Here is a 14,380-nt window from a genome sequence, read left to right on the forward strand (position 1 = left end):
ACTCCCAGTCTCTCTCAGTGAGTTCCTGCACTGCCATCATTTTGTATAGATGGAAATTAAGGTCCTCATGCAAAATCCTCCTCAAAGACGTGTTGGAAATGCCTAAGGCAGAAGCATGTTTGCACACTGAACGTCTAGGAGACAGCAAAATTAATGCCCTTACAGCTTGGAGGTTTTCTCGCGGTCGTACACTCTGAGGACGGCCTGAAGATTTTCTGTTCAATATTGTACCCATCTGTCTAAATTCAGCCACCCACTGAAGAATTGCTTTCTGATTTGTGACGTCACCGTTAGGAGGAATGCTCAAGTGTGTTCAGAAGGAGCATTGCGTAGTGATGATGGATTCATTGTTTTTGGAGAACACTTCGACAGCGAAAGCATGGTGTGCATCGGACCAAGGCATGTTGCTGACTGAAAACTATAAGGGATCATCTATCAAAGTACCTCCACCTCAGTCCACTTGGCTGCCTCTACCTTGCGCAATGACCATGAGAAATGTAGATCTTCATTTTGGCTCACCCTGTAAATTATACCCTAGTTTAATTTTATGGTGCACTAAAATTTCTCTATAGTAATTAAAATTAACAAAAAATAAATGGATGCTATCAATGTAATGTAGATTACAAATCATTATACAAAAATACACTTGAGAACAGGAGCATCTTATTATTTTAAGCCCAATAAAATGAGGTTAAATCAAAAAACAATGAGAATACACAATTGACTATGGTTATATATATATATATATATAAAAATATTTTCTTATGATCACTGTTCATCATATGTGCATATTATTAAGATTATTTTACTGCATTATAAAGACTTCATTTCTAATAAACATGCTGAATCCGAACACAGGGTCACGAGGGTCTGCTGGAGCCAATCCCAGCCAACACAGGGCACAAGGCAGGGAACCAATCCTGGGCAGGGTGCCAACCCACCGCAGGAAATAATTATTATACAGTACCCTATTACACTAGAAAAACTTACATCTGTAGAGGCTGTTAGAATTTTTGACAGAATGACTCTTGCCAATCCATCCCTACTGTAGTCTAACGTAGAAACAGTCAACTTTAATAAGTGGTCCTGGTTCTTCAAAGAGCACAGATTAAGCAAACTAGGTAAGAAAAAAATACACAGAATTAAATATTAAGAGTTTTAGAATTTCTCAATCAAAAAAAAATTAAAGAAGAAATTAGCAATGCATTTACCATTGAAAGACGCTACACTTTTCAAGCATCTTGACACCATGGGGATGAGAGGATAAAGTTCCCAAGAAAAGGAAATAATGCTGACAAAGTGTGTTAAGCAGACCATTGTTCTGAAGGCTGCGATCTGGTTTTACCCCTGAATAGGATGACAGCCATTGTACAATATCTTTTACAAAATCTTCAAGATACACCTGGCCATCCTAGAAGGGAATTAAAAAAAAATATCAGCTGAAAAAAAAATCTCCTAATATGTATGGCAGACACCTGCAAAGACTGAACTTTATGTCAAGGTGGATTAAAAATATATTAATAAAACAAAAGTATTACAGAGAATTGAATTTTAAATTCTCATAATTTTACTTATTTGGCCGTTAACAAAGCACTGTCACATTATAGCTGATATATATAAAAAGTTATAAAACAAAAGCTGTGATACCGAGTACTTTAAAACTTTCAACACTTATTGATCTTAATGATGAGAGATGGTGAGCTGTAGAACACTATTTAAAGGCTCACTAACATGTCTGTGTCTTTCTCTCTTTACACATTCCCTTGCCAGTGCATCCCTTGATTCAATGTCAGCTCCAGACTACAGCCTAGCATATAAAGAGAATAGGGATGGATGCTGTCTGTAAGAGTAAACCTTTTAAAGAGCTACTAAAGGCTTGCAACCTTGTAAACAAACAAGTGTGTACCCAGTTCTAAAACTGATTTATGTGCTTTGGCTAGCAGTAATACAACGAGGAGATTTAAGACCATTTTATAGCAGTACAGTTATTGAGCCTAGACTAAAGTCAGGACAAGTTATCAACAGGCAAGCCAAGTCTACACTATGGTAGCTTATTTTGATGACTATTATTTTTATTTATTATTTATTTTATTATTATTTTTATGCCTGTTGTGCATAAGAGTATGTACTTATGTGAGTGTGCACTGTAATATACAGGCACCTAGCAAAGAGGTGTGTCCTGCTTTATGCCAGAAAATAGATGGATGTTTATTTTGTGTTTTCCCAGTTGTGTAACTGCCACTTGTAGACACTGTTGGCCTCTTTTCCTATATATACTAAATGATCGCTTTATTAGGTATACTTTATTTGGTTTCTAATACCAAGAAGGGCCCGTTATTGCTTCAAGAACAGCCTGATTTTTTGAGACATGGATTCAACAAGGTGCCACAAACATTTAGAAATTTCTTAGGAATTTTGATCCATGCTGACTTGACAACATCACATATTTTAGGCAGATTTTACAGCAAGAAATTCATGCTGTGAACCTGCCATTCAGTTTAACTCCCATGGTGCTCTATTTGACTGAGATCTAGGAACTGTAGCATACCACTAGAGTAAACGAAGTCACTGTCATGTTCCCAGAATAAGCTTATGATGATAAATGGCTTGTGACATGGCCTATTTTTTTATGTATTCATTTGAAAAAGAGTAGTCTATGGCCACAGGGTAAACAACAATATTTAGTTATGCTGCAGTATTTAAATAATGCTCAGGTATTAAGAAGCACAATGCGTATCTAGAAGATATTTTTCACACTATTTACACTACTACCACCACCGTGTACCGTTGACACAAAGCAGGATGGATTCAGATTGTTTATGCCAAATTCTGAACCTGCTATTTGTACATTTTCAGAAGTTGAAATTCATCAGACAAAGTGACATTTTCCAAAGGTCAATCATCCAGTATTAGTAATCATATGTTCTGAAATGACAGGAGTGGAATGCTGAAGCTGTAGTCATCCATACAAAGGTCTGATGCTTTGTGTATTCAATGATGTCCTGCTGCACATCACTTGTAAAACTGTCACTTTGTTTGAGAAAGTCTGGCAATTCTCCTCTGACCTTTCTAATTAACAAGGTGCTTTTGCCTACAGCTTTGCCACTCCATTAATATATATTTTTTTAAATAGAAATGTTGTCTGTAAATGTGAAAAACAAGCTGTTTGTGAGATGATGGAAATATTGTGTGTGGCACCAACAATCAGATCACGGTCAGAGTTGCTTAGATCACAAGTCTTACTTAATTTATTTCACAGCCATTTGCTAGATTTACTCAAGTCGCCCTGTTTACCCCGCAAATCTAGGGACTATTGGAGAAGAAATTTTTAGGACGAGTTACTATTCCATGAGGCAATCCCCTTTAGTCTCCCTTTATGATACGCAAGAGAGAAGGAGACCTTTTTCTAACCTTGGGTTACAAGGGTGGTAGTCAAACAACAACTAAATGAGTATATACACCATGTTGGCAGGGTATGCTGTATATATTGGGTTACAGCCATATTACTTTTTTTTTGTGAAGGAAGCTTAAAATGCAAGTTTTCCTAATAATATGTCTACTAAGTGTATTTACAAACACATTCACACACTACTGATATAAACATATTACTGCTATAAAAAACATCCTTAATAATCAATTGCATATTCACATATAGCCTGCAAAGTTTTATGAGTAAAGGTTGGTTTAACCAGACATACATTTACCTCATCTGATTCAAGAAGAAACTCAACAAACTGGCATCCCACAACAGTTAACTGCTTAGATTTACTGTGATCTAGTTCTAAATTGGCATACAGTTTACTGCTAGGTTTGAAGAAATACAATAATCTCCTCACAAATCTGTAACAAAAATAAAAAATACAATTATATCTAAGTAAATTACAAGAAAACACACAGTATTCAAAATTAATCAATAGAACAATGTTTTATAAAAATGTACTCAATCCTACAGAAGCAAGACTAAATCTGCATTGTTTGCACAATTTTTTACGTTTTTAATTTAATATTATATTATAATATATTTCCTTGAATAATGAAAAAAAGGACAAAAATTAAATCTACTTTTTTGAGTTACCATCTGTTCCGGTACATCTCTCAACATAGGAGAGGTTCTCAGTATCTTCTACTTGCAATTGAGCAATGCTTATATGTGAGTGTTGTTGAAGCTCACTGCATGTTATGTTTTATAGTAGTTAAACTGAGGCCACAAAATTCTTTTTTTTTTTTTTTTTTAACTATCTTGCTAAAATTCACTGCAATGTGACCAAGTTGCTTATTATTTTAAGCAACCTGCCAGTAAAGTTTCATGAATAGTTTGCTTTTTTCCTATGCTATTTTAATTTTGATATGTACAAGTAAAAAATTAAAAACTATCAAGTTTCATAATCAAACAATTTGGAAATCTTGAAAAACAAAAACACCCTTAAAATTAATACTAAAATAACACACTATGGATAATATGCTGATTTTAAAAATAAATACACGTGTTCTACAGAGGAACCAGCATGAGTATTAGATAAATCACCTAAATAAATATATTTTCTTAATGTTTCTCTTTTCAAAAATCACAAAGAAATTGATCAACTAAAATAAACAACATATTATATTACCTGTGCATCTGTTCATCTTTGTTGTTTCGGAGATTTACATTTGGCCACTGTAGTAAATAAATAAATGATACATTTTCCATCTCTTTTTAACATTATATAAAAATATACACTAATTATTATGCAGCACATTTAAAACCATGTCCAATGGAGAAAAAACTTTTTTCTCATTAAGGACATTCAAATTAAAAGCACATTCATAATTTGGAAAAAAAATTGTTACTGGCTGTATTTTATTATTTCACAAGAGAGAAAAATTGAGATAAAATGGGTAAATTCTATAGATTAATAGTGGAAGATCGCATAATTGAGATAACAAATTTGAAGAAAAACATCTATATGGATCCTCCAATGAAAGTGTAATGTAACATTAAAGATGCATAATTATGTTTTATGCACTGCAGCATAAAATATATAATGAAAAAAATTTATACTGTTTTATTTGATGGCCTACCTTAAGAATAGTTCCTATGAGGTCCCAGTTCCAGTCTAAATTCTGCTTGTGCACCAAGATATTACTGTCTCTGAGATGCATCATAAGTGCTTCCTCGGTATCCTGAAAAGAAAATACAACAGGAAGGATTTGCTATCTACTTTTAAAATCATTATAATCATATTTATTTGTATTCAGATGCATTCACATAATAAAAACCTTTCATTCATTTGTCCGTTTGCTGAAGCTCCTTATTCCATTAAAGAGTGTGGGGGAATCTACTTCTGCAACACACCCATAATCAGACTTTCTTCATGAAATGTTCATTTAAAGTCACCAATCAAACTAAGATAACACTGTTATTATACAATGCACCTTCATGCTTAATTCTATTTTAAAGTAATTGCAAGTAAAACAGAAAAAAGTATTTTACAGAAATACAGGGCTATGTAGTCATAACCAGGTTTAGTAATATGCTTTGAGTCACATGCTGTTTTGGTGTGTGGCTTAATCTCTTGACAACATTGCCTTTGCCTTTATTTGTCAAATGACTCTGTCTGTGATTTATGGAAAAAATTCTTGCCCCAAGCAATGTTCATTTGTCAATGCCACACTTTATTCAAGTCTTGGAATTTTAATACCAACAAAATAAACAAGCTGAGATCAAAGATAGGAGAGTTAATTTCTGAAACTGACCTTATGAACAATACATCACACAAAGCAAAATAATCTGCTAGCTACTAAAACACAGAGTCTTGTACATTATAACAGATAAATAAGAACTTTCAGAAGCAGTATATGCTCCACAAAAACAATATGTTCTTTTGCAATAAATAAGAAAATTATTCATTGCAAAAGAAGAAATGAATAAATACTTCAATTCTTGAGCTTGTAACTGTTTTATTAACATTTACATGCAGTCAGTTCTAATTATTCATGGCAGTTATATTCCTGAAAAAACCCTGTGGATACAGAAACAAAGATACTGAAGCATTGATCCTGTGAGAAAAATGGGGTTAGGTTCTTTAGGGATGCCTGTTCAGAAGAGACGGGGTCAGGAAGATGTGCCAGCCAACCGTCCCCCACCCATCCATTGAGGCTCAGGAAAGCTTGTTACAATATTTGGTTCCTCTATAGTCAAGTCTGATCATCTTCTACATGCTCTGCCAGAGGCCACGAGCAACCACAGAAGAGCTAACCCGAAGACTTCACTGAAGCATCCAATCGGTAGTTGCAACGGGCATTGTGTTCAAAGGGCAGGGACTTAATCAATGCAAGCTTATGACTGGGAATTTCTCATTCGTAGTGCAACAATTTCAAGCCCCAGTATCCATCACAAATGGGGTTCAGTGGCTTACCCGCACCTTTTTGTGGCAGGTAGACACACGTTGATCTATTTGGTGTAGTCCGCATGCAGCCCTGAACATCTAAGCGCATTATATCTGTTATTGCTTAATCTCACTTTTCTCTCATGTGTGATCAGCCTTTCTCAATTTGTTTTTTTCTGCTGACCATTGCCATTAATATAACTCCCGATATCAGTCCCCAACCCAATTCCACAGTCTGCAGCAAGAACTTAATCTCTAAACAGGTGCCATTAAACTGCAGGTGTCATGCAGCAGGTTATGCTTTCATAATAGTGGATGAATAAATATGCAGATAGTGAGGTTACTGTATTTTTATATGTTAAACTACAGAATACCAATCACAGCAGAGGTTTAGATGCATATTTTCACATAAACTTAAAATTGCAAAACACATGATAGAGCCAAGAAAAAGATTTATGTGGTCTTAGAAGTTTAAGAATTATTTACCTGAAGGAGAGTGGCCTGAATTTATGCCACCTAGAATATCTATAGCTGCCTAAATATAATTTTATCTTTGTATTTTCACTTAAAATAATTGTATGTACTGTAGATTCCTCCTTTTCACCTTTCTGTTTGTGATGTTATCTTGGGATTACATGTTACTTAAATGTAATTTTTCTTATATTTATATTACAAGTAATATGTGCTTATTAAATATAACAGGAGATATTAGCAGTAAAGCATATTGTCCTGTTTATCTCTAGTAATAATAAATAAGAAGAGATGTCTTTTTCACAGATTTGCTTGGTGATAGATGATAGCCATGTCAGAAGAGTGTTACTTGTTTTTCTCCTGGCCCATGTAATTAAATTTAAATTATTTTTTTTTCTACAAGTGGACCTTCCAGGGTTCCAGACTGTGACTAATATGGTCACAAATGCAACCAAAAATATACTTTGGTGATCATTTCTACTTTGAAATCATTGAATCTTTAAACTAATTATATTGTAACAGATGCAAAAGGACATTTTTTTTTTTATTGTTGAGCATATATGCCATTAATATATGTGACAGTATGGGTGGGTGGGTTCCTCCTTGGAGATTCATGAGACGCACTTCACTAAAGGCTCAGTATGAGGGATGCACATCAAAAATGACATCGGACTTGCATGCAAAAATATTTCTAACTCCACGGCGTGGCTGACACTGTGACTGTGTATTCCAAATGGTGAATTTCACGGACAGGCTGGTTATGCTTTGTGCCAGAATGATGAACAAAGTGCTGAACAACTCATCAAAACATAAGGAAGAAACGCAAAACATGTGAAATTCATCTGCCCATCATGTAAGTCCCCTATTATGAAGATATTTGTGCCCATGGAATTCAGTTCTTCCTTCTGACTTGGGGCATGCAATTGTCATGGATCTCCTTGTGTTTATGCATCTTTGCATGCGATTTCTTTTGTGATTTAAAACATGCTCTGTGCAATGTGCCGGCCTGTCCGTCAGTAAACATGTACGTGCAGCCACCTACCCGCTGTTTACCTTACGCACAGCGATGTTATGAAGTCTGTGTTTTAAGGTTGAAGGTATATTACATTTTATAGTCGTATTACCAGGGTGCTCTGTGATTAACGGCAAATAGTAAACTTTTTTAAAATGGCATTGATAAATGCCACTTTGTTATTTGTTATTTCAGCCATTTTGGCATTCAAACAATATGTTCTGTTACCAATAAATTCTTCAATGGGAGGGCATCGACAAAGATAAATGGAAAATTAGATTTAGTAAAATATTAATAATAGTATTAATTTTAAATAATAATTCATTAGTTGACACCCAAGAAATCTGTACAAAGACATTTAAAAGACAATCGTTAAAATAAATGTACTAATCCATTTTCATGCCATATTTGGTGCCTTGCTCTTAAACATTTACTCAGGTAGTTTTTTTCTGGTGAAAAAGATGAGGGGAAAAATAAAAAAAACATTTCCATGACATTAATTCAGAGCCTGAATAAAATATAGTTCTTAATGACTGTATATACCTGTAGTGTGAAAGTTATTATGCCAGTTACCCAAGACAGAAACAAAAGTACAAGGGAAATAAAACAGGATTAGGCAAACATACATGTAGATTCAAACAGTAAGAGACCGAAAGATTAATATTTTACACATTTGCTTATTTGGCACCTAAATCAAAGCTATGGGCTCCTAATTTTTTTATTTTAGGAGTCACTGGCTCCTTGAGGTGAATTTTTGTCTGGAGCTCTGCATTCAAATGATTAATTAGTGTTTATTTTTTTATTTTCATTTACCTTTAGGACAAAAATATCTTTTTGTACTCTTTGATATTGGTCTCTCTTGTAGTGTGCTGCCATTGATTTCTTAACAATATGATCCAAGTAGAGGCTGTAGGGCTTTGGACCTCTCTTCTTCTTTTCATGGAAGCGTTTCAGGCAATTTACTGCAGCACTGGCTCGCCTAAGAAAAGAGTGAACACTCTATGTGAATAATCAATGTATATAAAACTGGTTTATTATCTAAATATTAAAATGTAAATAAGCACAAAATAAAACAGTCATATTAAAAATTGATAATAATAACACCGATCCGCCTGTCGATCTCACGCTCCATTCTTCCCTCACTCGTGAACAAGACCCCGAGATACTTGAACTCCTCCACTTGGGGCAGGATCTCGCTACTAACCCTGAGAGGGCACTCCACCGTTTTCCGGCTGAGGACCATGGTCTCGGATTTGGAGGCGCTGATTCTCATCCCAGCCGCTTCACACTTGGCTGCGAACCGATCCAGAGAGAGCTGAAGATCACGGCCTGATGAAGCAAACAGGACAACATCATCTGCAAAAAGCAGTGACCCAATCCTGAGCCCACCAAACCGGACCCCCTCAACGCCCTGGCTGCGCCTAGAAATTCTGTCCATAAAAGTTATGAACAGAATCGGTGACAAACGGCAGCCCTGGCGGAGTCCAACTCTCACTGGAAACGGGTTCGACTTACTGCCGGCAATGCGGACCAAGCTCTGGCACCGATCGTACAGGGACCGAACAGCCCTTATCAGGGGGGCCGGTACCCCATACTCTCGGAGTACCCCCCACAGAATTCCCCAAGGGACACGGTCGAATGCCTTTTCCAAGTCCACAAAACACATGTAGACTGGTTGGGCAAACTCCCATTCACCCTCCAGGACCCTGCTAAGGGTATAGAGCTGGTCCACTGTTCCGCGACCAGGACGAAAACCACACTGTTCCTCCTGAATCCGAGGCTCGACTATCCGACGGACCCTCCTCTCCAGGACCCCTGAATAGACTTTTCCAGGGAGGCTGAGGAGTGTGATCCCTCTGTAGTTGGAACACACCCTCCGATCCCCCTTCTTAAAGAGGGGGACCACCACCCCCGTGAGATCGACAGGCGGATCGGTGCGGCATCCGCAGTAATGCGGGCGCTGCATCGGTCTGTCGTGGTGAAAAAGGAGCTGAGCCGCAAGGCGAAGCTCTCAATTTACCAGTCGACCTATGTTCCTACCCTCACCTATGGTCATGAGCTATGGGTAGTGACCGAAAGAACGAGATCGCGAATACAAGCGGCTGAAATGAGTTTCCTCCGCAGGGTGTCTGGGCTTTCCCTTAAAGATAGGGTGAGAAGCTCAGTCATCCGGGAGGGGCTCAGAGTAGAGCCGCTGCTCCTCCGCATCGAGAGGAGTCAGATGAGGTGGCTCGGGCATCTGATCAGGATGCCTCCTGGACGTCTCCCTGGTGAGGTGTTCTGGGCATGTCTAACCGGGAGGAGGCCCCGGGGAAGACCCAGGACACGCTGGAGGGACTATGTCTCTCGGCTGGCCTGGGAACGCTTTGGGATTCCCCCGGAAGAGCTAGAAGAAGTGGCCGGGTAGAGGGAAGTCTGGGCATCTCTGCTCAAGCTGCTGCCCCCGTGACCCGACCTCGGATAAGCGGGAGACAATGGATGGAAGGATGGATAATAATAACAATTCTTCGTGTATCACATCCCCACTGAATGGATGTTGTTCTTATATTTTAATATGAACGAATGTACAAAACAAAAACATAGTGAGAGCACAGTGAAATTCTTGTTCCAGTAGTGATGTATAAATACAGTAAATAAATAAGTGTAGCAGAATGAAAGAAAGAAAACAAATACAGTAAATAAGAGCAGATAAAAAAAATGTACAGTATAATTACACATACTGTAAACCAGCAGGTAGGTATAGTACAAAGCGCAGGGCAGGTAGGATCAGCTTACTAGGAGTTCAGTGACCTTATGATTTGTCCCTGAAGCAGGTGGAGTGAGTGGTGATGCTCCGGTAGCACTTTCCAGATGGCAGAAGTGAAAACAAGGGATGAGCTGGTGGCAGTACTCTGAGCTCTACTCAGACATCTGATTGAGCAGATAAGATGAGGCTGTGGAAGATCAGCCCCAATTAATTTAAAAGATGTACAAGCTGTCCTTTGGAGGAATTTGCTATTCAAACCACACCAAGAATCATCTGATCCAAATACTTTCAATACTGCAGGCGTAAAAGTTCAAAAGAGTTTTGGTTATCACTCAAAAGCACTTTAGCTTCTTCAGGAAAAAAGATCCTTTGCGGAGCCTTTTTGAGTATGCAGGAGGTGCTGACAGATCATGATAAGGCAGTCAGTGATACAGTACAAACAGTACAGTAATATGTGCAGCAGTATTTCCAGTGACATGTCTTGTATGCATATGGTGTTCTCTAGCTTTTGAAAAAGATTGCAGTAAAAATACAACTTCTCTGATTATGACCCAATCAAAGCATATAAAAACCAGTTATTTTAGTCAACTGTGCTTCACAATACTCTGGCACAAATACTAGTTTTAAAACTACCTAAGCTATTTTAAGTGTACTAAAGGCTATTACACATTAAGCAACTTTTCTAGTGATTTTCAGTCGTAGCCTTCATTTACATAATCTTAGTGAGTTGGAAACAGCTGGCGACATGCTCCCATTTCATTCCCATTCCATTTGCCTAATGTGACAAACCCAGATATTCAGTCCAACTAGTCTGCGACTCGCTTTGATAAAATCAAACAGATTCGATTTTGTCTTTAGTCATAGGAATTGGCTCTGTGTGCATAAGAGTTAACAACCAATGAATGCTCATTCGGAAATACAATACATAGAATGTAACGATGAGGTGTTAGGAACACGAGCATTTAGAACATCTCAAAAAGAAGAAAGGCTCTTGTACGGCTGTGCTTACAAGTCAGCACTCTGTCAGTAAAGTGGACATTGGTAGAGATTTTCAGCCTTTTAATTCAACATTCTCAAACAAATCTGAAAATTGCTCCAGGGGTGCTATACAATGGCTGACCCTCTGCTATGACCCCCAAATGTCATGCAAATAGACAGTTTCTCCTAAGGGATTTAGTGTTTCAAATACCACACAAATGGAATTCACATAAAGAGACATTGGCTTAAGCCACTGTAAAACTGGTATAAACTCTGACTTCTTACCGTGTAAACAGAATTTATAATTCCAGACATAAAGCTTATCCTAAATTATATTCCTTTTGTTTATATAAAGCAGATATTATTTTCAGATTCTTAGTTTATGATAATTTTTCAATTGAAGAACACTTGACATACAGGGTACCAGATATCATTCAACTTACATTCTTTTCTCCTGTGAGATATCAAAAGATGCTGCCATATTCATGAGTGTTGGAAGGCAGTGCAAATGGTGGCTGTGTGAATGGGGAAGTATTGTGTTGGCCTTCAAGGAATAAAAGAAAAAGAACCAAGAATTAGTCAAACGCAATATATTAAAATTAATCAATACTCACAATAAACATAATTTATCCTTAATAATGAGCATGTACATATGCTATACAGTATAATAATAAAACATTATACTAATTCAAGCAACAACAGTAATTTCTCTAAAGAAAGCATTACTATTATTATTATTATTATACTTTTTTAATAAAACCACTTGCATTAGGTAGTTCCTGATTATTCCAGAAATCAACAAGAGATCTAAGCGATTCACTCCAACACCTTTCTGAGGATGTCTACTGTGCCTAAGAATGCACTCCACTAGCTGATGGATGGCCTGGGAATATTCATAGATACTTCTCCTGCTGATCTTGATTTCCAGGTCCTTGTACTTGCCTGGTTTCTCACATCACCTGGAACAGCAAATCAATCAGCAAGCATGTCCTCTCTTTTTGTTGAGTTCACTATATAAGGAAGGCTGGCTACTATCATCTGGTCAGTAACCAAGGGAATGTCCCATATGAGGTCAATATCTCTGAAAAATTGTCCATTTAGTGGCTTGCTCTTCAGCAGTTCAATTTTCTCAGAAAATAACTAGCTTTTAAGTTTTGCAGTTCATGTTCTTGATCTCAAATCTCTACCAATCTATTAGCTGACATTTAGGGTACTGAATGCTGCGTTCTTATTCTTGGACTTCAGCTGGGATTTTAGTATTTGATGACCTGATTGTAGAACACCTTTGCAATATTGCCTTCATCTTTCTCTCTGATGCACAGATACGTTTAAGTCTCACTGTAATACAGTATACTATATGTTCCTTATTACTGTCCGGTCATTCAGCTGGATATTTTCGGTTTTGACTAGTCTGCCACATTTAAAAACTACAGTGGGTCATTTTTCTAGAGCAGATTCCATTTTGATAGAATTACTGATTGTCATGACAGTACTAAGGGCCCATTGCAGCTGGGTCTCGTCTTTGGCAAAGAGCTTTTGGTGGTCCATATAAAACAAGTGGCTAACTTTGTTATTGCTATGGATTTCAAATCTGTCATGTCTGTTAAGCATGCTGATGTTAATAATAATATAATAATAATAATAAACAACCTGCCATTATACAATGTGTCAAAGAAAAACTATCATTGTCTATGTTGGTCTAAGATCTTTGTTTAAACTGATTTAAATCATATGGTTGAAAATAGACAGTGAAACATTTTTCTAGGCACAAATTTCACACAAAGATAAAAAATATCTTTTCAGCTTTGTTTTTCTAATTTTACTTGAAGTCCTTTGTTGTACAAGTTTGACTTGATTATAAGCAATGTTATTTTCTTCAAATAAAATAAAAAATACAGTTTATATTCTATTCAATAAATAATGTGTTAAGCATATTGAAACACAATTGCAACAGTTAGAATTTAACAAAGGAGTGATATTTTATAACTATTACTCTTAGACAACATGGCTATAGAGTGAAAAGATTTTATTTTCAGCTAATTCAGCTTACAAATATTTACAGTCTCAGTCTAAAAAATGTATTTTCATACCCAGTTCTGGACTTACATGAGAGCTGATGTAATGTAATAATAAAAGAGTCTTACCATGTGCAAAAGCTCTCCCAAAAGGATAGTTGCCCTAACAGATACATGGTCATCACTGCTTGTTATGACTTCAACTAAACCCTGGTTGGATGAAGGATAAATTATACATTTTATTACAGTAAGTTCCTTCTTGCAAAAAAGCTACAATTAATAATTTCTTATTGTTTCAACTTCTTACTTCTAGAAGTCCACTACGAATAAAAGCAGAAAGCACCAATGCCAGATAATTGTCCATCAAGTCTGGTCTGAAAAAAGAAAAATGTTTATTTTTTAAGGCTTTTAGTCAACAGAATATAGAACCACAATTATAGAACTATCACCTAACAGATTCATTAGCTCAAACAAATATAAAACTATATCATATGCTATTTTGGTATCTTGTAAACTAATGTATGGATTATGTTTTTTGTACAACATAGGATATTTGTCCTTCCAACATTCACAATATACATGTATATCATTTTAGCAAAGTACAGTGTAATCAGTGTGCCTATATATATGATACACAGTGACTACTGGAGGTTGGTATCGTTTTAGACTACAGACTACAGTACCTTGTAGTACCTGACTTTGTTTTAAAGGCACCATGCTAACACAGTACATGATGCCCAACAGCACAACATGTCCCAGGGCAAAACAGTGTAAAAAAATTACTGCTAAC

The 14,380-nt window shown here is 36.6% G+C and overlaps 1 protein-coding gene across 1 annotated transcript in view; it reads right to left on the reverse strand.

The window, feature by feature from the left end:
- LOC114652861 (rapamycin-insensitive companion of mTOR-like) overlaps window positions 1-14,380 on the reverse strand; it is a 164,283-nt gene that overhangs the window by 36,765 nt on the left and 113,138 nt on the right. Inside the window, exons 14-22 of the mRNA XM_051927674.1 lie at window positions 13,898-13,964; window positions 13,720-13,800; window positions 12,019-12,119; window positions 8,665-8,830; window positions 5,062-5,163; window positions 4,611-4,657; window positions 3,705-3,840; window positions 1,212-1,411; window positions 991-1,117 (exon numbers count right to left, since the gene is read on the reverse strand). Of these exons, the coding sequence (XP_051783634.1) occupies window positions 991-1,117; window positions 1,212-1,411; window positions 3,705-3,840; window positions 4,611-4,657; window positions 5,062-5,163; window positions 8,665-8,830; window positions 12,019-12,119; window positions 13,720-13,800; window positions 13,898-13,964 (1,027 nt within the window). The remainder of the gene's footprint in view (window positions 1-990; window positions 1,118-1,211; window positions 1,412-3,704; window positions 3,841-4,610; window positions 4,658-5,061; window positions 5,164-8,664; window positions 8,831-12,018; window positions 12,120-13,719; window positions 13,801-13,897; window positions 13,965-14,380) is intronic.

This window comes from Erpetoichthys calabaricus, chromosome 5, assembly GCF_900747795.2.
Source record: "Erpetoichthys calabaricus chromosome 5, fErpCal1.3, whole genome shotgun sequence".
Lineage (NCBI taxonomy): Eukaryota > Metazoa > Chordata > Cladistia > Polypteriformes > Polypteridae > Erpetoichthys > Erpetoichthys calabaricus.